At 40.5% G+C, this 21,756-nt stretch overlaps 1 protein-coding gene across 3 annotated transcripts in view; it reads right to left on the bottom strand.

Moving 5' to 3' along the window:
• The window catches only part of SHTN1 (shootin 1), a 56,331-nt gene that overhangs the window by 12,015 nt on the left and 22,560 nt on the right, over nt 1–21,756 (bottom strand). For 2 of the 3 annotated variants that reach the window (XM_083866400.1, XM_083866398.1), the window contains exons 6-14: nt 19,892–19,989; nt 18,985–19,066; nt 17,176–17,270; nt 8,281–8,427; nt 6,818–6,971; nt 5,651–5,756; nt 3,864–3,946; nt 868–980; nt 187–240 (exon numbers count right to left, since the gene is read on the bottom strand). In XM_083866400.1, the coding sequence (XP_083722526.1) occupies nt 187–240; nt 868–980; nt 3,864–3,946; nt 5,651–5,756; nt 6,818–6,971; nt 8,281–8,427; nt 17,176–17,270; nt 18,985–19,066; nt 19,892–19,989 (932 nt within the window). The remainder of the gene's footprint in view (nt 1–186; nt 241–867; nt 981–3,863; nt 3,947–5,650; nt 5,757–6,817; nt 6,972–8,280; nt 8,428–17,175; nt 17,271–18,984; nt 19,067–19,891; nt 19,990–21,756) is intronic. The other variant, XM_083866399.1, reaches the window with a different exon arrangement.

A 21,756-nucleotide genomic window follows, 5' to 3' on the forward strand; every position in this document is an offset into this window, starting at 1 on the left:
AACAAATTCTCCTAGCAAGACCAAAACCAATCCTTCAGTCTAACTGAAGTCAAAGGTAGAATTGGGGGATTTACTCCCAAACTGCTCTACGGCTTCAAACCAAAATGCAGAAGTTTCACAGTTTGCACAGAAAGCCCTGTCAGCTCATTGAGAAGAAAATGAAATATAATATGAAAGTTCCCTTACCAGAATCCCTTTTAGTTCTTTCATTGCACTTTCAGAGGGCTTTGGTGTTTCTGGCTGTAAACAAACACAACACACAAATGTTAAAAGCCACATGAAATGGCCCAGGACAGACTCTTTACCTGCAGACAGACCTCACACAGGGGCTGCTGCCCAGGCCTGTGGATGTGTGACACTCCTCTGCCCCCTCCTCCCCTGGGCACAGGGCTAACATTCCATCTATTTCCTTACTCAGATGGAGAAAAGAGCCTCAGCTCTCAGCACTGGGAATCACAGACTATACATAAAGATTTTGTGAAGGAGGTAAGCAATGTTCTACAGTGGCCACATTCAGGTATTAGGTGTAAGCGTTGCATAAAAGAAAAAAGAAAGTGCTAATGCAGTCTACTTGTTGATGATCCCCTTTACCCACTTCAGGTATTCTCTCTGTGCTTTTTGTTTCTTAGTAGCTGTTTGTTTACAAGCTTCTTTTCTGTGTCAAAGAAACTGGCCTTTATTTAATCAATGCTGCTTTCATTTTCTTTGTTCTTCAGGTATATGCTGCTCTAATTAATTTTATCCAAAATCAAGCTAAGTAAATGAGGGGATGAAAATGTATTTTTCTGAATATTTAACAGTAAAGTTTGTTTTCCATGTAAATTACTGTGCTTAGCTAAAATTATTGGTCTGCTGCTTATTCCAAACCTTTGTTTTAGGCCTGCTTGACTGGTTGACTGGTCTCAGGTGAACTCCTTTTTTAATCCTGTCCATCATTTCTTCCACAGCTTGCCTCTTCAGATCTGTGACTTCTTCACCTGCTAAAAAAGTCAAAGAGCAGATCACATTTCAGACAGGAACTGCAGAGAAATTGTACAAAGTAAAAAGCATATTCTCATTCTGGATACGGGGATCTTTGCTATCAGCTGCCCCAAGCTCTTCAAGAATAAAATGCCAATCTACACTGAAGATCCTGACTTTGCAAATGCCCAACAGCAGAAGTTTGCACAGAAGCAGGGCCCACATCCTGAAAAACGCAGAGATCCTGGAACAGTCTGGGAATTGCAAAAGCTCAGTGCTCTAAGCTGAAGCACCAGGGACTGAAAGAACACAGCCCTGCTTCCACTGTGGCTCAGCAGAAATTTCCACAGCTCCACTGACACAGGAGAAGCTGATAATGCCCCATGACACTGACTCCCAACCCCATCTCCCATTTCACATGGGTTTGAGGACCTGCCTGGAACAACACACCAACAGCTCAGCCTGAACTAAAGCCACTCCTTCAATAAACACTGCATCAAATTAAAGGGAAAAACTGAAATTACGTGAAAGGAAATGGCTGCTTTTTTAAGAGATTTGGTGTCAGGACTGCAAAATATCCAGATGACATGGGAAGCTCTGTGATGAACCTAAATAATACCTGTTAACTTATCAGCATTCTGGATAATAAAAAACCCCCACCCTTAACATACCAGAAAGGGGAAGGAAAGAGCATTTAAAGCAAATATTTGGAGAAATAGGGTTGATGCTATTCAAAGCTGCAACCTTGTACTTTATGTAACAGGAATTTTAAAAAGACTTCTGCTCTCTCACTTGTCAGGGTACTATTGATGATTCATAGAAATGTGGTTTCTGTATTCTAAGTCGATTTAATGTCAGGCTTTAATTTCACAAACAGGCTGTTTCAAATATAAAAGCTTAATTGGTGGTATGGGATAGAAACCACTCATTCTAAGTCCTTAAAAGGGGTCAAAACAAGCCTCAAGTTTGATATAATAACAAGATCATAAAAGACCTTTCTCCCTTTTTATTATTATTTTAAGAACAGCTCAACTTTTAAGAGGAAAAGCAGTTTATATGCAATTGAAGAAAGGTCAGAACTGTTAGTTTACTAATAAATAATGAAAGAATGGCGAGTAGAGAACTTAGAGTGAATTTCATAGTATTTCCTGCAATCACTGTTTGTGACAGTCTCAACAAAAAGCTGTAATCCAAACATCCAGGATGCTTCAAGGTAAGGCACCCAAATCAAGGCACCATAACCAGACTTCTACTGAAAGATGAGACTGACTCTTCATCAGAGATCTCAGTACAAGGTCATCTCTCTAACTCTTCTATCCAGACCAGCAATCTTGTTTCTCTCAGACTGGTAACCAGTTACCAGAAATTTCCCCCGGGAATTTCTGCCCAAGTCACTCCATTCCTCAGCTCCTCACTTGAAAGTGGGAGGAGTAATACTTTCTTTCCCTCACTTCCTGCCTCTTGGTTCCATGCAACAATCCAGCCTGACTTACATACCATTAGTCTGCCAACAGCAGGGGGTTTTTTAACAGTTATATCCTATAATTTCAGCCAGGTTCCCTTCTTTGTTTAAGTGGCAGCAAATGAATTAAGCAATTCACTACAAACAAACTCCTGCTGTTTCAGAAGGGAGAGAGAAACAGCAAGAAAACCCTTGGTTATTTAACTGGCAATGCCTGTCTAACTAGCTCTGACTCTTCAGGCACTCACAGTCATTTGCAAATCTGTACTTAACTCCTGTTCTCAACCTACTAAGTTTCCAGCTTCCATTAACAACAATAAAATGCAATTTCAGCTGTTACTTTGCATGCAGAGCCACCTTAGTGCAAGACTGTTTTGTTTTAGGTTTTCAGTGTTATTAAAGGATTAGAATTACAGTCAACTCTGAGTGGTAATTTCACAAGATATGAATTGAGGGATGAAAACTGAAGTATTTAACAAACAAGCTCTGTGGAGAGGCTCTGGACAGAAGAAATTGCCATGTGGAAGCTCAGAAATTCCCCTGTATCATGCTGAATATAACCTGCTCTCTGTTTAACGCTCATAGGTTTGGTCTTCTGCCTCTTCCACGTAACCTGTAGAAGCACAAAACCCTGCACATGCTGCAGCTCAAGCAGGAAGATCAGAACTTTTCTCCAGTCACAGCAAGTGCTAGATCTTCCCTTGAGGTTTTTGTCCTGCAGCCTCAAAGACTGTTCATCCTCAAATTCTTTTGGAAAAAGTAAATTGGATGCTGATGATCAGTTCAGTTGTGGAGGCAGGGGATGGCTGTGAGTGCCACACAAATTGACTTGGGATCTCGAGGAAGTTTGCAGTAGAATACAACATAATGTTTCTGTTGGAAGGGCCCTGCAGTGACCATCTTCAGGGCTGACCAGAAGTTACAGCATGTTATTAAGGGCCTCAAAAACTTTCAAGCTTGGGGCATCAACCACCTCTCTGGGAAGCCTGTTCTAGTGTCAGACCATTCTCACCATAAATAAATTCTTCCTTATGTCCAGTCTAACTCCTTGATGCAGTTTTAAGCACTCTCATGTGTTCTGTCACTGGATCCCAGAGCTCAGCACCTCCCTGTCCCTTCCTCAGGAGCTGTAGAGAGCAATAAAGTCACTCCTCAGCCTCCTTTTCTCTGAACTAGACAAACCCAGAGTCCTCAGTCACCCCTCACAGGAATACCAAAGGTACAGTAACAAAGACACCACTTCCCATCTTGGTGCACCTATTCCTGGGCTGAATCCCATTTCTGGACTGCAAGGCAGAGGAATGTGCTGGCACATGGACAGCTGTAGTTAACACTGACAATCAAAAGCATCTGAACCATCTTTATCCCCAGGTCCTTTTCAGCAGCTTTTCCTACAGTACCAGTGGATAACCTACACAGCTTGAGAAGGGATGAGCCATACCTGACTCCTGCTGAGGAGGTTTCTCCTTCTTGCTCACGTTGGTGTTGGAGTGAGATCTCTTGCGAATCATTGACATGAGAGACCTTGGAGGGAAAATGAAACTGCACATTGTCACTCTGTCCTGGGTCACCCACTGCCAGAATGAGCCTGAACATGGCACATCCCCAGCTTGCTTATACCTGATTATACAGCCACTTACAAAAGACTCATTTAATGGTTCTTGAATGCAGATGCACTGAATTACCCCCCACAATGCCTCCCATCAAAATGCACCAGAGAAATTTATTTCTTTTTAACAGACATTAGGCACAAATCAAAACACTCCAGATTTGAATATTAAAAGCCAGTGTCTCATTGTGACACATGACAAACAAAAGCTGCTCCAGCATAATAAACAGAAAGAAGAGCTGTAGATGTTGAAGTATTGTTCTCCAGAGGACACTTAAATATGGTGATCAGTATCTCCTTACCATTTCCAAGTTTGTAATCTCCTTACAGTGTCAAATAATTATCCCCTCACTATATTCACAACGTAAAAGTCCACACCAGCAAATTATTCATCCTCAAGAACAAGTACAAGCTCCTCTGCACATCTAATGTGTCAGTAAGGCCAGTCACTTCCTACTGAACATTATTCCTTACACAGCACAGTGACATCCCTGCCTAAAAGGTCAAAACTCTGTCCAGAAAAATGCTGCACCCAGTGCCTATGTCCTAAAACAACTGCTATCCACATACATGTCACAGTGCATGAGGAAATAGTCTGACTTTGCTACTACAGGGCTTAAAATGAATAGTTTCACCTATTCCAAACAGTAATGGGCATAAATTTAAACAAAAAATCCCAAAGCATCCCTACATCATTAAGTCATGGTATCCATCAGTGAGAAAGGAGCAAACAGGCCAAATGAGTTAATGGGCATAAAAGAAGCAAAAGGCCAAACACAATCTTTCTGACCATGTTTAGTTTCTAAAAACAATGCAAAACACACAAAGGGATGATTTCTCCCCAGTAATCACATCTATTCATATGTTTAACTCAGTAGTTAAAAAGACTCCTGGATGTATTTCTATTACAGAAGGTTGTATACTGTCATCAAAGTCCATTTATTTTAAAAACCAAGCAGACAACAAGAAGGTTAGCTGAGTTTTTAAAATTAGCTAAGCACCCTTTAGCGTTTAGTTAATTAATTTGGGTCTAATGCCTGATACATCAGCATAGACTGGTCATCTTCTTTTATAGTCCTTTGCAGAAATCAAGCCAAATTTTGGTAATTTTGCCCAAAACTGCTTGATGACTGGGTGGCTGGGTAGTGATTTTCTTTTATTTTCTTTTTTTTTCCTCCTTTTTAAATTATGAAAGTGATTGTGGGAACTCAATGGAGTCTGTATTTTCATCATCAGTATCTGACATGAAGGGACACACAATAATCTAACATATCCTTTGGTTCAAAGGAAGTTTCTTGGCAATAGAAAGCATTTCACAAGTCTATAATTACAGCTATCAGGTGAATAGAAAAAAAATAATCTCCTAAATTTAGAGGAGACAGGTACCCCTCCTCGAAGTCTAGACAATCTGTTAGGCTTGGCAAGGAAGAACTGGCAGTTCAGAACTGGTCCGGGTGTTAAGTCTGGGGGCACTGAGCATGTCCTGCTGCTCAGGAGCCCCAGACAGGTGCAGGAAGCCTTTTTCCCTTTAAAGACACTCTTCCTGCTCGGATGGCAGCGCTGTAAGGAGTGGTGGCTCTGCAGAGCAGCCCTGCCGTGCCCGGGGTGTGAACACTCACCGAATGGGGTTGGGAGGAGGAGGAGGAGGCAGAGGCGGCGGCGGAGGAGGAGGAGGAGGCGGGGCAGGGTTTGCAGACTGCTGGATTCGCTTCTGGAGTTCATCCACTGCAAGGAAACAAACCACAGTCAGTGCTTGGGCTCTCTCATCTCCTCTGAAAGCCAACTTCGCTGGTTTAAGAAAAACAATCTACTAATTAAGTAAAGAACAAGACTAAACCACACCACTGCCAGAAGTCCATTTTTTGACATTTTCTACCAAGAACAATGCACAGGATTTCCATTAAAACAGCTCCCTCCAACCTAAAGAGTAACAGATAGTTACTACTGAAACTGAAACTCTCCCCCACAGAGAATTCTTCGCATGAAATGACAGAGCAGGGAAAACTTGATCCCATTTCTGCAATGGTCTATCTAAGGTTGTATTTGAGAATGAACTAACAAGAGATGAAAAAAATTGACAATTTCTACCTCCAGACTTATCTGTGTCTTGCTGATGGTGTGGGCTTTCCACATAAAAATGGTCAAAATTGGGTTTTGGCAGAATGGATGTTTTTCTCTCCTGTTTTCATGTCAGATCTAAAATGTGGAAATTACTTTTCTGCACCTGAAATGCTATCAAATATAATTAACTAGGGAATGGCAGAAACAGAGAAAAAAGTGTCTTGAATTTCTTTTAGTTACAAAAATCCTTAGCAATTGTTCTGTGTACAGTAGGTTACAGCAGAAGTAAGAATATTATTTCTATAGTGGATATGGTTCATTGTTCTTGCACTGATGAATTCAAATTAAAATTACAGTATTTTAAACTTGTTTTTACATTCTAAATGATAAGAAAAAAATAAAAACCAACTGAGTGACTTTAAATCCAGGTATCATCTTTTGTGTCTTTCACACAGACACCCATTCCTGTATATCTATCCATCTGTAAGACTCAGGGCAACCTAACAACAGGATTTTTGTTCCTTACAGAAGTTGTACAAGGTTACTCCTTCACACACATTTTGGACACAGCTGTTCTGCAGCTGAAGGCAGTTGCTGTACTTTGTCTAGTGAAATAAAGATCTGGATCACAGCTACACAGAAGCCTCTGGGGTCTCAAATGTAGATGTGCACCAACCACCCCACACACATTTACCCCTAAAATGAAAGTTATTACCCAATTTTACCTGAATGCTTTAGGTCTCTAGCTTTTTCTTCTGCATGCTGACACTTCAGCTCCAGTTCTTTTTTATCTTCTTCCAAAAGTTCTAGTTGCTGTTTAAGGCGATTAATCTCCTTATGCAGTGACTGATTCTCTAGCTGCTCTTCTAATTCTTTAATCTGCAGTTGGCAAACAAGAGCATTCATCACAATAAAAGGCGTTTTCTGTCCCTCCCATTGGCAAATAACCCACTAGGCACAGTTATGCCTGAAAACATCATGTTATAGCATAGGAGTGAAGCACAAGTCCCAGAAAAAGGAAAATTTTTGAATGAGAGCTGGAAAGATTCTTCTGAGAGATGTCAGAATTTTCCATTATGACCCAAACTTGCTTTATCTCTTCTTTAAAATTTGTCTTTAGCTCCAAAGCACTTAAGCTTTATGTTGTTCCCTTTTCTTTTTATAGAGTTTTTATCACATAATTAGCATTTCATTTCAGAACTTTCCTCATTTGAAGCACGAGAACATCGACATTTTTGTTCTCTTACTGCTTCCACTGACAGGCTCATTATTTAAACTCCCTTGTCTCAACTCATGCAGATGCCAGTGAGGGAATTATGGAATATCTGATTCAGAGGCAGCATTCAGCTGATTCAGATGCAGAGTAGCAGTAACTTCACACCTCCCTAAATAACATACCTTTTGCTCTAGACTTCAAAGTAGCCAAAGATGCAGAGATTTTCTATGAACTGGCAATTATTCTTCCAAAATACTCATTAAGAGCATTTGAGACTGCACAGTCTTAGTATTGCTGCATTGATGAAAGGACAGGAATTGTTTACCTATCCCTAGTGTTACTCTGCTAACACAGTTTTAGGAACAGGCTTCAGGGCTGAAGCATTTTCAGGCTTTCCTGGGAAGCAATGGTAATTTCTCCCAGTAAAGAGATTGACTTTGTTCAGTTTCAGAGAATATATTTGTTTATATCCTATCAATTTAGATCCTCTCATACCGCTTTGCAGACTCACCTTACACTTCCCTGCTCCAGTATGTCTGTTTCTCCCCCATCCATTTGTTCAGCAAGACCCAGACCTGTGGGTGCACTGCCTACCTCTCACCTCCTGTTCTTTCCTTTATACCCCCAAGACACCCTTTGTATTACTCAATGTCCAAAATATTCTCTTGTCATCTCTTCACTTGATGGAACCTGACTCACTGCTTATAGCTGCACTTTTCTGGCACTCAGAATAAAATACTTGCCTCAACCAGAGTGTCCAGGCTCAGGAGCCTTCCAGTTCTGTACCCATATCTGAACAGTGACTCAGAAGAAGGGAATCACAACCTTCTCTGAAATTTAGTTCTTAAACTCAAAGCTCTTACCAGGGAATATGATCTCAAGTAATTCTGAATGTAATTAAGACACAGCACTCCTTAAATTCAGAAGGTTTTCAAAGACTTCCGGATGAGATGAAAAGAAATTCCGTTTTACCTTTTGCTGGTGTTGAAGCCTTTCTTCTTCTAATGTGTGGGTTAGCTTAGCATTGTCGTCCAAAGCCTTCAAAAGCTGTTGATCAGGAGCAGAATTTTGCAGAAGCAACTGGCTCTGCCTTTTCATCTTGTTTTGTTCAATAAACATCTGCCAAAACAAGCCCACCCCCAACAAAAACAAGTCAGGCAGGCACGGTCTAATGCTAAAATGGCAACTGGAAAGAATATGAGATATTAACATTGAGTTAATGTGGCAGGAATAATGAGGAAGAAGCTGAGAAGGAAAGGAAAAGGAAAGGGAAAGGAAGTTTGAGAGTAAAATTCACAAGAGCTAAGCTCACACTGAAAGGAACCAGGTGTTTGCTCAGAACCACTCACTGCTGCACCTCAATTACCCACATGTTGGCAGCATTCAGAATGTACACACATCTCAATTCTGTTTCCTAGAAATGGGAACAATCTGAGCCCCATTCTGGGAGCTCTGGAAACACTAAAAAGAACTCTAGGTGGAAGATAAAATATCTATGAATCCACAGGCTATCTCCTCAAACACATTGGCAAGCCTTGGCATAAAGCCACTTACTTGAGGGTAAGCTGGATATGTGAATGATGGAAATTCATTTCTTCAGGAAACAAATTTCTGTCCCTGTCTGTGTAATCAGTGTAGGCACTTGTCCTGGGAAAAGGCTTTTTAGGACAAATTTTCAGCCTTTTAGTTCTGATCCTTGTGTTCTTTCTTCTTCCCAAGTTATATTTTTGATGTGGCAAATGAATGCATCACAGGGAGTGGGCAAAAATCAAAAGGTCTAGAGACCTGATATTGATAAAAAAAATCACACACTGTTCACTTAAGTGGTGCAGAAGTTTTCAGTATATGCACTTTCCCTAAGAGATCTCTTCCTCCCAGACTGTTCAGGAACCAGGAAAAAAAAAGAGATTCTGACAAAAAAATTCCGAGTGAATTTATTCTGCACCTTGACATCTCTTTCAGGTACAGGTTTTCCCCCAGGCAACACAGGCTTCCACTCTACAAACTCAGCTGTGCCTGTTCTTAGAGCAGAAACAGGGACTGGGTCATGTTGAGGTTTCACTGAGTGTGCACAGGTCAGCAGAGCCACTTCTGGCAGCAGAACAGAGAACAGCCTGAGATGCAAGTACTCCCTCAGACTGCAAAAACACTGTTGCAGAGCTCAGCAAAAACAAGGAGATATTTTAAAAGTATTAGAAATACAAAAGTGCCATGACAACTTTTCAGATTCCCATCCTGTTTATTCACAAACCAGAATTACAGATATGACATATAGTTTCTTCCCCTCTGGTGCCACTGCAATGCTCTGTGATTTCTTTTAATATCATTAGATATTAAGTATGAGCTGATGTTTGTGGCAAGCATTCTTTGCACAGACACTTCAGCTGAGCCTTCCCAGCGAGCAGCTCTGTGCAGACAGACCGAGAAAGCCACTGACCGTGCTGAACTCTTCCCTGCCCTCGCAGCCTGTCTGACCCTGCATGCCAGGAGGAGTCAACTGATGCAGCCCTAACACCAATAAAACCTGCAGTGAACACTCCACTGGGCAAAGCTGTGCCACGGGGGCAGGCAGCAAAGGACTGGAAGCATTTGATGGAGAGGAAATGATTAACGTAGGCGCTGCTGCTACACTTTGTTACAAAGCAAACAGGAACAAATTGCTGACTGTGCAAAGTCAAATGTGCACTGGACATCAGCTCTCTGTCCACAAATCCTGCCACTCAAACCAATTTATGCTTAAGTTACCTTATACTAGTAGGGCTGTGGCAAAAACAAATCAAGGGCAAGAGAATTTCAGAATCAAAGCTACCCACAACAATCCACAAAGGTTTGCCTCTGTATTGCAACTCATTCATTTAACACTTCATATTCTTAAAAGAAACAGTGTATTTGAACATTACACTTGAGAAAAGCCTCTAAATAACTGCAAAACAACTCAATACTGTCTCAAAGTTTTAAGTCACTCACAGAAGTTATTTAACCCTGACAGAAAACAATCTCTCTCCAGAAGCCAGCTTCAGCAAAACCATCACAGTTTACCCAATGTAAACTTTCAGAGCAAAGTGAAAACTTGGATTTTTTTTTTTTGAAACTAAAAAATAGTTTAAGGTGATCAATTACAGATTTTGATTCACCAAGTTTCTGTCACAAAATCCAACCAGAGTTGTTCCAGCCTGAGGGAGCAGAAAGCTGCCAAAACAAGAAGAAATCAAGTAGAGCAACTTGATTTCTTCAACTTGAGCAGATACTTCACCAAGTGTAGAAAATTCATATTCACTTTGTTTCATGTTCTTCTGCAACAAAATGATAAAAATCCTTTTCAAGACCTGGATTAAAACTTTTTCATTCAGAAGCTTTCATATCAAGTCCTGCATTTTCAATTAGCTTTATAAATTGCTTTTGTGATATTGCAAATATGTTCCTGCTCACAAATATGAAAGTGTCTTCAACATCACAGAAAAAAAAATCTGATTATAAGGTAATGATGCAATCAGACAGAGGGGAACCAAATTCTCATGGGGAGTCCCACCCATCTCAGAAGTTACTTACACAATTTCTCTAAGTGCCAACATATTATAAATCGAAGGGACAAAAACAGACAGGACAGTTGTGTCAGTCAAGCTGGTGGGACCGATTCCAAGTTTTTGAGAGGCTGCAGTGTTTGACATAGGACAAAAAAAACCCTTCCAAATTAACTCTAACTTAAAATTTAAAAAATCAATTCCTGCTTCAGTAGGGCAGAAACCTGACCGTCTGCACAACCCTGAATATTAATTAAAGTGACTGCTGAAAGGGCAAAACAGCTACTAACAAGATTATTTGGACTAGGTGGAATTTAACCAATTGATGGATTAGTTCCGACTTTGCCACCTGCTAGACAATTATCTGCAGAGCATCCCAATCAACGCTGGAAACACAGGTCGATAGTGCAGGAATCTCCTGAAAACCATGCCTGCAGCTGAAGGCAGATCACAAAAGAAAACAGTTTGCTTACACCTCTCAGTCTAATTTTTAAAATCACCCATTGTTGTGCAAACCAGTTACAGATCTTCCTCTCCCTGAGTTTACAAAGAGAAGATGCAAAGTACAGGAAATCTGGGAGCTGGCCACTTTCCATCAGCAGAGTTGTCACAAGAACTGGGGAGGTGGAAAGAAGGGGGTGAAAATAATAGAAGTTTTTCCCTTGACCTCAGTGAGGCCATACCTCATTCTCAGCCCCTTACCCGACAGAGCGTTCACTGCAGCTGTTTTTTGTTTACAGCAGGGCTGAAAAAGGAATTCTTCCTCATTAAAAAAGTTAGAAAGCAACTCCATTAGTGTCAAATCCCTGGGAACACCAACCATCGTTCATGTAAGGTTCAGGATAAAACTGGATGCTTTCCAACCAACTCTTCTCCCAGGAGCAAAACAATGACAAAGGAAATTCTTTAATATCCATGTGTAGCTACACTTCCATCTACCATAATGTCCTTTGGGTATTTGCTGTGAGCAATAACCTGTCTTAGGTACAGTTTGAAGGGAGAAAGATGTCCCAATACAGCAGGTGTTGTTCTAATAAGGTAATCAATGGTTGTATTAAGTAAAATAAAAATCAGTGGCATGCTGTCCATTAGAAATAGATCAACAAAAGGTAAGTAGCAAGACAGAGTCAAACTTGGGAAGTGTCAAGCAGAAGAGAAGATCACTCAGCTGAGCAGCTGGTCATTTTCTCAATGCCCAGTAGCACTGCTCGATCCCCTCCACAGCCTGGTGAGGAATCAGTGAGTCACAGAAGGGTAACCCATTCACATCTGTCACAGTTTAGAGGAGCTGATGCCTTTTGTATTACACGCACCCTTGAAGCCTTACAGCTTGTGTTCAGACCTCAAATAAGTCTCAAGAGAGGGAGGATCAAGACATTTGTATTTATATGTTTCCCCAAAAGAACAGGCTGTTTGAAGGATTTTATGTGATGGGGAGGAGAGTGAACATGTCTAATTATGGCTGGACAGGGCACTAAGTGGTTCTAAAGTTAGGATTAAAATACAACTCCAGGTATGGTTTTTAGTTCAATGGCTAATCAGGAAAAAGATATATACACACATATATATAAAACAATATATATTATATATATATATAAAATATATAAACTCCTTTAGTGGAGTCAAAGTCTAATCTAGTTGTATTAAGTGAGCAGTGTGACCATGGAAAAGGACCTATGCATAATATGGACAGCCAAGAGTCACTCAGAGATGATTCAAAATACTTCTGACCAATAAAGATACCATCCAGTTGATTTTAGTTATGTGGCTAATTGCCAGGCAGCTTCTGAAGGGACCGCTCCTAAAGAGTTACAAGCTGCAGCATTAGGAAGTGTTGTGGCTCAAAAGAAGAGGTCTAATTCAGTCAGAATGGGAGAACTGGAGTAGATGAGTTAAGCCTATTTTTTGCCCATCATTTGCTTCTCACCACAGACATACTTGGAGCATGTACTTTTGAATGTGAGCAGACTGTATTCCCAGCAACAATGTGACTTCCTTAAAAACAGAGCAATATTTATTTTACCAACCCGTTCTGCACAAAAGGGTTTCTCAAACTACAGTACTCATTCTTCACTTATGAAGCGTAACTGCACAAAATACAGGGGGAAAAATAATCTCTATTGTTATTTATTTCTTCATTTCCTGCAGTATTCTTTTTGTCATGGTAGAAGCATAGTGATACATTCTATAATGTTCACAGCCTTACAGGATTTAGACAGCTAAGAGATTCAGAAGTAGATCATACAACACACAAAAAAGGAAGAAACATCTTCACTTTTTCCCCCCACAGACTAATTGCCTGAACAAAAAAGGGGGAGGAGGGGGGGAGAGAGAGACCAAAGAGTTTCCTAGAGCATACATCTGTTACCATTCCCCAAGCCTCTTCCTCGGAAAAAACCTGATGAAACACATTAGCATTACATCATGCTTCAAAGTGGTAACATCCAAGCTCAGGAGAATTCAAGTACTAACTACTTATGTCTCTTTAATTATTAAATCCAGTTCAGTCAGCTGGACTGCAAATTAATTATCTTCAGATACCAGTTGAACCATTCTCAGTAGAGCACAGAGTGTGGCACTTGCAAGCACAGAGTTGCTTCTCCAGTGCTGGTTTTGCAGTAATCCACTCACAGATGTAATATGTAACTGTAAAAGTCCTCACCAATTAACCCAAAAGGTCACAAGTGCATCTGAGGAAGAGGTCTTCGGGAGCTCATGTCACCAAGATAACCTAACCCACTGCATGCCAACTCATGAGTCGTGCAGACGCCTGCCAAGAGTGACAATGATTTTCCCTAAGTTGACAGCCCAGGTATGGGATGCAGGTATTTTGAGAAAAAACAAGTTAAATATACACATTTTGTTGTGCAATAGTTATTTAAAAGCACAAACAGCTGTAGGATGGTGTAAGCACTGAGGAGGGAAAGTCAATGAAAAGATGAACGATGCACATTAGAGATTCACTGAATTGTTTTAATTCATCTGGATCATAGTTCCTTTGAATGCAGCCTTCCAACTTCTTAACTGCAAATTGTTTTACAGGTTACCATAAACACTTGGGAAACCTTTATTTTCTTTTTCCAGTTGTGCATTTTGAGCAAAAGCCTGCACAAGTCTCAGACGTGAAAGGAACCTCAACTCTCAGCAGTCTGATACTTCATTTCTATTTGTCCAAGATACAGAGGGCAGGAAAAAAGTCATCTCAATGTCAACTTTGAGAGCACACAGTTCCTTCTCCATGAGGTTTCCAGAGCACTTCTGGTGCAGGGATTATCCCTCCACCAGCATACACTAATAATAAACCATTCACTTGTGCTGGTTTTGGCTGGAAGAGTTGATGTTCTTCATAGTAGCTGCTATGGGGCTGTGTTTTAGATTTGTGCTGGAAACAGCATTGATAATAGAAAGGTATTTTCATTATTGCTGGGCAGTACTTGCATGGAGTCAAGGCCTTTTCTGCTCCTCACCCCATCCCACGGTGAGTGAGCTGGGGGTGCACAAGGAGCTGGGGGGGGGAACACAGCCAGGACAGCTGACCCCAAGTGTCCACAGGGATAGCCCAGACCATGTGGCATCATGCTCTGCATGTAAAGCTGGGGGAAGCAGAATGCAGAGAGGTCATTCAGAATGATGGTGTTGGTCTTCCCAAGTGGCTATTGCACCTGATTGAGCCAGGCTTTCCTGGAGAAGGCTGAGCATCTGTCTGCCCATGGGAAGCAGTGCATGTGTTTCTTGTTTTGCTTTGGTTTTAGGTGCTTTGTTTTTAGGAAATTGTCTTTATCATAACTCGCAAGTTTTCTCATTTTTGACTTCCAATTTTCTCTCCATCCTATCAGGAGAAGGTGAGCAAGCAGCTGTGTGGGGCAGAGTTGCTGAGCTGGGCTTAAACCCCAACATCACTTTACAAAACACTGTTGTAAGGCAGGATGAATGTTTAATAAACCACTCATGCAAGATTATTTTGTTAAACTCATGAGATTTTTACATCGCTAAGAGTTTCAATTTGCTTCTCACACCGTGTTCTTCCACTTTTGGCTTGCTTTGGCTGCATGTATTGTATTTTGCTCATCTTTGTTGGAGAGTGCTTTTCAGGGCTACCTCTGTATTATTGCAATGGCCTTCAAGATACTCTCTATCTTCCTTTGTTTTCTTATAAACTGCTCCACAAACAGCTGAGAGATCTTAAAGTGTCTCTTAAAACCTGACACTAGAATTCTGGTTAAGCTTGCCAACATTCTTGTGTTAACAACCCTGTTTTATTCAGGTAGGTACAGAATTTTCCATGCCTCCGCCCCTTACACACTCTATTTATTTAGTTCTTTTATGCAGATTCCTGTACCTTTCACAATGGATTGTGACTCACTTCAAAACCTCTCTCCTTTTCCTTCCCCCTCTCCACACCAAGGCTGACAATATTTACTCAGTTTCTTTAGAACCTCTAAAGAACATGAATTCTAATGTTTGAACTTGGATCGCTTTTGATTAATTAAATATATATTATGGTGGTGCCAGCAGCACGACTATAATTAAAGCTGTATTGGGCTTTTTTTTATTTTATTTTAATCAAAAGCTCTGATTTTCAAGTGTTCCCTCACTCCTATACATGCCTGCTCCCTCCCTCTTTTGCTCCATGTCTCTCCCCCATCTGCTCACTTCTGCACACACACTCACCTGCCCATAATCTCTCACACCTGCACTCCCAAGTGCTCCTGTTCTCTGGAGAATCCTCCTCACCTGCCAGAAGGCCAAGGGCATCCCTTTGAAAAGCAGTCCCCACCAGCCACTTCCCTGGTCCCTCCCAGGGCAGCTGTAATGCAGACAGAAGATGAAGCTGTGCCATGGAGAAAGGGAAAGGGCTGAGTCTGAATGGATGGGCTACCACACCATGAAAGCAAACTGAATGTGCCTCAGGTCCTTGGACAGACAACATGCCCACCACCAAACGGGCACCTCCACAGGCAGTAGTTCCATATTTTACTGAGCTAAAACACATATGTGGCTATTTGAGACATCACAAACAGTGATACAAAACAGTAAGATGTACCATTTTTCAGCTGCAGTGACAGCCACATTACTTGGAGCTTTTTTCCTTTCTCCAAGTGCTTCAAACATATCAAGAACAAAGCACTGAACATGCAGTGTTGTCCTTTACTCAAAGCTCTTCCTTCTCCTGACGCTGCACAGCTTATCACAACCAACTACTGTGGCTTTTGCAAAATCCAAGTGAAAATCCAGCAGACATTTTAAGGCTTAAAAGAAACATTTTATAGAGACAAAGAAAACAGGCAGCTAATGAAAGCAAGCAGAAAATCCCTGAACATCCTTAGCATAATCCAAACATAGGTACTGTAAGCACATCCTAGGAAAGTCAGCTCTCCAAACACAGCTGTGACCTTGCCACACGATCCCTGAGAGAGGAAGCTCACACAGCCTCACTGGAGCAGAAAGCTGCTGTGGATGCAGTTGTGGGCCAGAGCCTGTCTAATGTCTCAGGTCACTCACAGGGCACCATCAGTGTGAAACCAGGCCAATGATAACAGGTTTTTAAAGTAATTTAAAATATTGATTCCCCAAATATGAATCAGCAATGCCTTTATTGTCACATGATCATGTATTTTAAAAATGGTTCTGAAAATCTTTCTGAACAGCACAATACCACAGGAAGACAAGGAGATACAGAAAGGGAAGAATAATGCAGGACTGAAGTTCACTGTTGTAGTGATTCCATCTTGGATAAGAGAACTTTATGGAATGAAAACCTTCAAGTGAACAGCTACTCTGACATTCTGCACCAACAGGAGCCTATATTCTGGAAGAGGCAACAACTAAATAATGACAAAACCCAAGAAATACTTGTTTGCCAATAATCAGCATTTCTTTGGCATTGTACATAAGTTGCCTGTCAGCTCATTAATCAATTACAAAAAGTAATTTCAATATAATCTTTCAAAATGCGTTCCTCAATTGATGCTGTAGCTTTGCAACGCTTTTTAGGAGTCCACACATTTTTCAGGAAAAAACAGTCCTTCAAATTGTATCACTAGAAAGACAGCTAATCCCTTGAGGTTCCAACCAGATCTTCCACATTGAGATGTTGTAGCAGACTAAGCCTGTGATAAATTTAAAGCCTTGCCTTGAAAGGGGACATAGGTAAGACTGCATGAATAATTCCAAAGTGCTTTATAAATGCTTTTTCAAACAGTAAACTCGTTTTTATGGATGAAATACAGATGTTACCTAAGTAGTATCTGGGGTTGGAAGAGAGCTGGGAATTGAAATCCAAGTCATCTAGGCTCTTAAGGTTTTGCCCACTTGCAATGTCTTCATTTTTCCCTCGACTACTCACCTCTTGTGCAAATGACTCTGCTTTCTTCCGCAGGTTCTTTTCCAGCTCAAAGTTTTCATGAAGCTCTTCATATTCCTCTACTGCCAGCACAGACACTGTTTATGAGAATAAAACAAGATCAGAAGGAAAAATGGAACAGATCAAAAGCAGCAGCAGTGTTTGATTTACCCAGATAAGCTACTATTCCCTAGTACCATAAATCTTTGACTGACAGCATGACCTAGTTTTACATTTTCACACACAGTCTTCTTCGCAATATTTGTCCTAAACCTCACCACATACATGCACAATTACTAATCTTCTGAATAGAGTAATACTCCTCTCTTCAGACTCAAAATCTCCAGTAACAGGCATCAAGTACCACAGACCATATTTTGCCTTTCTTTGCCTCAAAAGAGCTTTGCTGAATTATCCAAGAAGAATATATTCTTGAGGAATCCATATTTGTTTACCTGGTTTGGAGATGAGCATAACAGTTTTTAAAGGTAGGTACAGTAAGTGGTAATTTAGACAGTGGGATACACATCCCAGGATACCTGACTCTCAAAGTGATGCCAACTTAAAAAGGCAAATAAACAAAACCCAACCACACATACAAAAAATACCCAACAAAAACCCCACATACTTAGAAAGATTTAAGATAAATTCATCAACTCTGACTGAAATGCACTGAGTGCACAGCTTCAGCACGGTCCCACATAAACACCTACAGGATGCACTGAATAATTTGGTAGCTCATTTCATGCGTACAAAAAAAGACTTGCTTTAATTTAAGTCTTTCTTCCAGGAAAACAAGCAAACGTGGAACCAGGGGTTGTTCTTTTAATAATGCTTAGAAAATAGAAAAAAATTCAGAAAATATTCATCTGCCATACTATTCCATCAAAAGCTTCAAGCTAATCTGTTCAAACAACTGTTCTGAAGTTTGGTGTTTTAAGAGCCTTCAAGTACTGCCTGTCATAGGTTTAAGAGATGCAGACACATGGAAGGGTAAGAGATGGACACCTGGAGAAAGCTTACAGGATGTGCCCTATTATATCTCAGCCAGACCCACTGTCTTCCACTTCAGGAAAATGGGAAACAAACAATGAGGCATTTTACCAACCAATTTTTAATTTCTTAAGTCTTAGTCAGCAACAAGAGGAAAGGGCAAAGTAATCCAAGGTACTAAAACTTTTTCCCTCTCCTCTAAATTTCTTTGGGATCAACTATTACTCATGCAGAAGCACTCACCTTCATTAAGAAAAGGTTTTCCTTTTGTGAGGCATATCTCTTTTTAGACTTTCTTTACCCTGGCTTTACCTCTCCTCTCTTTACAGTAAAGGAAAATTTCTCATTTTCTACCATAACTTGGAAATCTCATTTCTCACATGCACTCTAGCACTCCTGCCTTTTTCTCATCATCATCTGTACATAAAACAAGTTGCTCCCAAGACTTCAGACATGCAGAATTAGAAGCTAATGAAAAGGAGGATGGGTGTAATGGTTTAGGAAAGCAGGAGATTAAGGTCCAAACTCCATCTCTGTGAAGGATTGTGCCTCTTGTCTTAGTTTGCCACTTGTGCCACACAATAGGTTTCGCTATTCTCACCTACCACCTGCTATTTACATTGTCACATTTTCCTGGAGTACAGAGAGTCTGGAGCAGTCCATGAGTTGATGCAGTGCCTGCAGCAATAAGGTCAGATCTGGACCACAATAACAGTGCTGTAACCTACTCTTTCTACTGCAACAACAACAAAAAAAAACCCTCTGCAGCCTCTGCAAAGGATGTAGCAAATCCTTCAAGAACCTGCTGAGACTACACACCTCTGTTACATTTCTCCAACAGTTTTTGTTGCTTATTAACTTCGGTTGTCAAAACAGCCTTTTCTTCTTTCAACTTATTTACCTAGGAAAGTATAAAGAACACATCAAAACCAAGAGCTTTTTAGTTAATAAGGCATACATCACATACATAATGCAAGCAGTATATTATTGTCAGTAGCTCTGTTTCCTAGGTTTGGCTTGATGCTGGGGTTCCCGGTGGGATGGAAAGCATCTTTACTCCACCTTACAGATGTTATAAAAAGGTTATGAAATAATCTCCGCATGGCATGTTGCAGTCACAGCTGCAAATATATGATCTTTGGAACCTTTCAGGATCAGGTGCCATAGCACCTGGTTGAAAAGTTACTTGACTGTTTGCATTTAAATAGTCAGACTCCCATTTTGTTTTGCTTTCTTTCCTGGGCTCTGTTTATTGTCCAAGTGCTGTCAGCTGTGTCTTTCTGAATGCAAGTGTTGCATACACAGGAAGAGCCACTAAGTCCTGATTTGCATCAGTACATGGCTTTTCCAGTTTTCAAGCAGGAATGAAACTCTGCTGGCTTGAAAAGCCAATTTGCTGGTGTAATTAATCATGACACAGCACTGCCAATGGCTAAACTTAAGGACATACTCAATGAAGTAGCACCAGTGATTAAACTACGTGACCTACGAAAGTATTTCTTACACATCTGTGGGTTTAAGGAAATCCAAAAAAATCCAGTGGCAGACTGGACTGTGACATAGAGGGCCCCTTCCAGACACATGCCCTACATGATCCATCACTCGCAGGACCTGAGATCAGACAGTATTCAATTAACTTCACAACTGAGTGTTTTTAGCAAAATAAGCTACAGAAAGTACCGACTCCACACTAACATGGTCTCGCCTTCCATGGTACAATACATACTTCTTCAATTACTTCTGCAAGTTTGCACCTCAGGTTTTCCAGTTCAATGGCCAAGGTCTTCTTTTCCTCATGAACAGATACGATCTGATCTCGCAGCTCTGCGGTTTGAGCAAGGAAATGAAGAATATATTTTATTCGAAAAACAACAACAAAGGAAATGTCACAGCAATGCAAGTACAGTTGAGTATGAAACACCTGAACCATGGATCAAGCATCAGTTGTAATCAAGGAACATGATCAATAATTTATGAGCTTTGCATAAGTGTCAAGTAACAGATCTATAACTGGGCCACAGTTTCAGATTTACTCTGTTGAGGTAAGCTCCTTGTTCAGTCCTGCTGCCTTTATTTGCATTTTGAATGATTCATTTCCTGCTATAACAGGGCCAACTCTGCCACCACAGAGGGTCCTCAGTCCTACTCTTGAGACTGTCACATCACAGAGACTCTGCTATGGAGGCAGCAGAAAGCAATTTTTAAGAAGCATCCTTTAAAACACATTAATGCACTTCAGTTCTTTTTGGATTGTGAGTTCTTGTCACAAGGGAAATAAACAAACAACAGGCAGTTAATACTTGGGAGGTTTTCACAGAAGAAATTGTCCTGAACAGCTGCCAATTTATAGTCTTTGTAACATTATGTGAACAGAGTCAGAATGTAACCTTTACTGATGGAAGAGCTAATGCTTGTAATTTTCCCCTCAGATTTTTTGTTCCTTTATTATTAAAATATGAAATAAATTAAATTCACAATGGAATAAAACATTTGATTATAATCACTTCTTAACAGGAGATCAGTTTGCATACATAATATATCAAGGTTTAGGTTAACATAAAATCACCACAAAAATCAAAATTTATTGATATATATTAGCTTTCAGTAAGTGCTCTCATTCCCCACCTGCTTCCAGTATTTCACAGCACTGCTGTTCATTGAATGCCAGCCACGAGTTGAGAAAATTGTGGGTAATCAATTGCACATGATGATGACATGCTGGATTGTCATTCTGTTTGGTCTCACATCTTGTCCATTCTACACCAGTATCCCCCCTCCCAGTTCTGGAGCCTCAGATTTATTGTCCCCTAAATTAACAGCATACCCTTTCTAAAGTAAATAAAAAGACCTGTTTTCCCAGAAGATTCTTGATACACACTGTCCATTTTACAGACTTGTGCTCTCCAGAGAAATTAATGGGGAAAAAAGTCTCACTGAATTTATGGACTTGGATTAATTCTGGTTTTACAATACATATATCAACCTCACTATGTAGAGAAGAAAGCATATCCACATACCACAGACAGCCTCAGGTTTTACTACCTTATGTGTGTATCCTTACAGAAAAGTGGTGGGAGAGAAGAAATCATTCCAAGAAACATCCAATACTTTCCTAAATGGTGAGAAGGCTAAAGGACTTAGAAGATCCCCAAAATATCACTTTTCATGCTTTAATAAATTGTTCATCAAGACAGAAAGCAGATACATCAAAACCTTTCTTCAATATTTCTCTAACTTGACACTGCCACCCTCCTAACAATGCTCTTATCTGATCTGCAGCCAGTGTTTGCTCAATAAATGTATTCTTGACACCTTTCCCCAGCAAAGGCAGGAGATATTCCAAAGTCTTATTGCCCATTCAGATGGGTTGCATGGTGTGCATCACACCATTTCCTGCCTTTTCCTACATCTAGAGGATGAAAAACTGATTATAGAAGGGTTTATGACAACTTATTTCTTTGGTGGGGTTGTTTCACAAGCAGTTTTACAACATATATCATTTTTCTCCAGAGATACTTTGTACCACTTCACTGCAGCTGCTGCATTCAAAGAGACAAAATTTAACAAGGTCATACTGAAAGTTTAAAAAGT

Source organism: Zosterops lateralis (assembly GCF_965231275.1).
Source record: "Zosterops lateralis genome assembly, chromosome: 8".
In the NCBI taxonomy this organism is placed as follows: Eukaryota; Metazoa; Chordata; class Aves; order Passeriformes; family Zosteropidae; genus Zosterops; species Zosterops lateralis.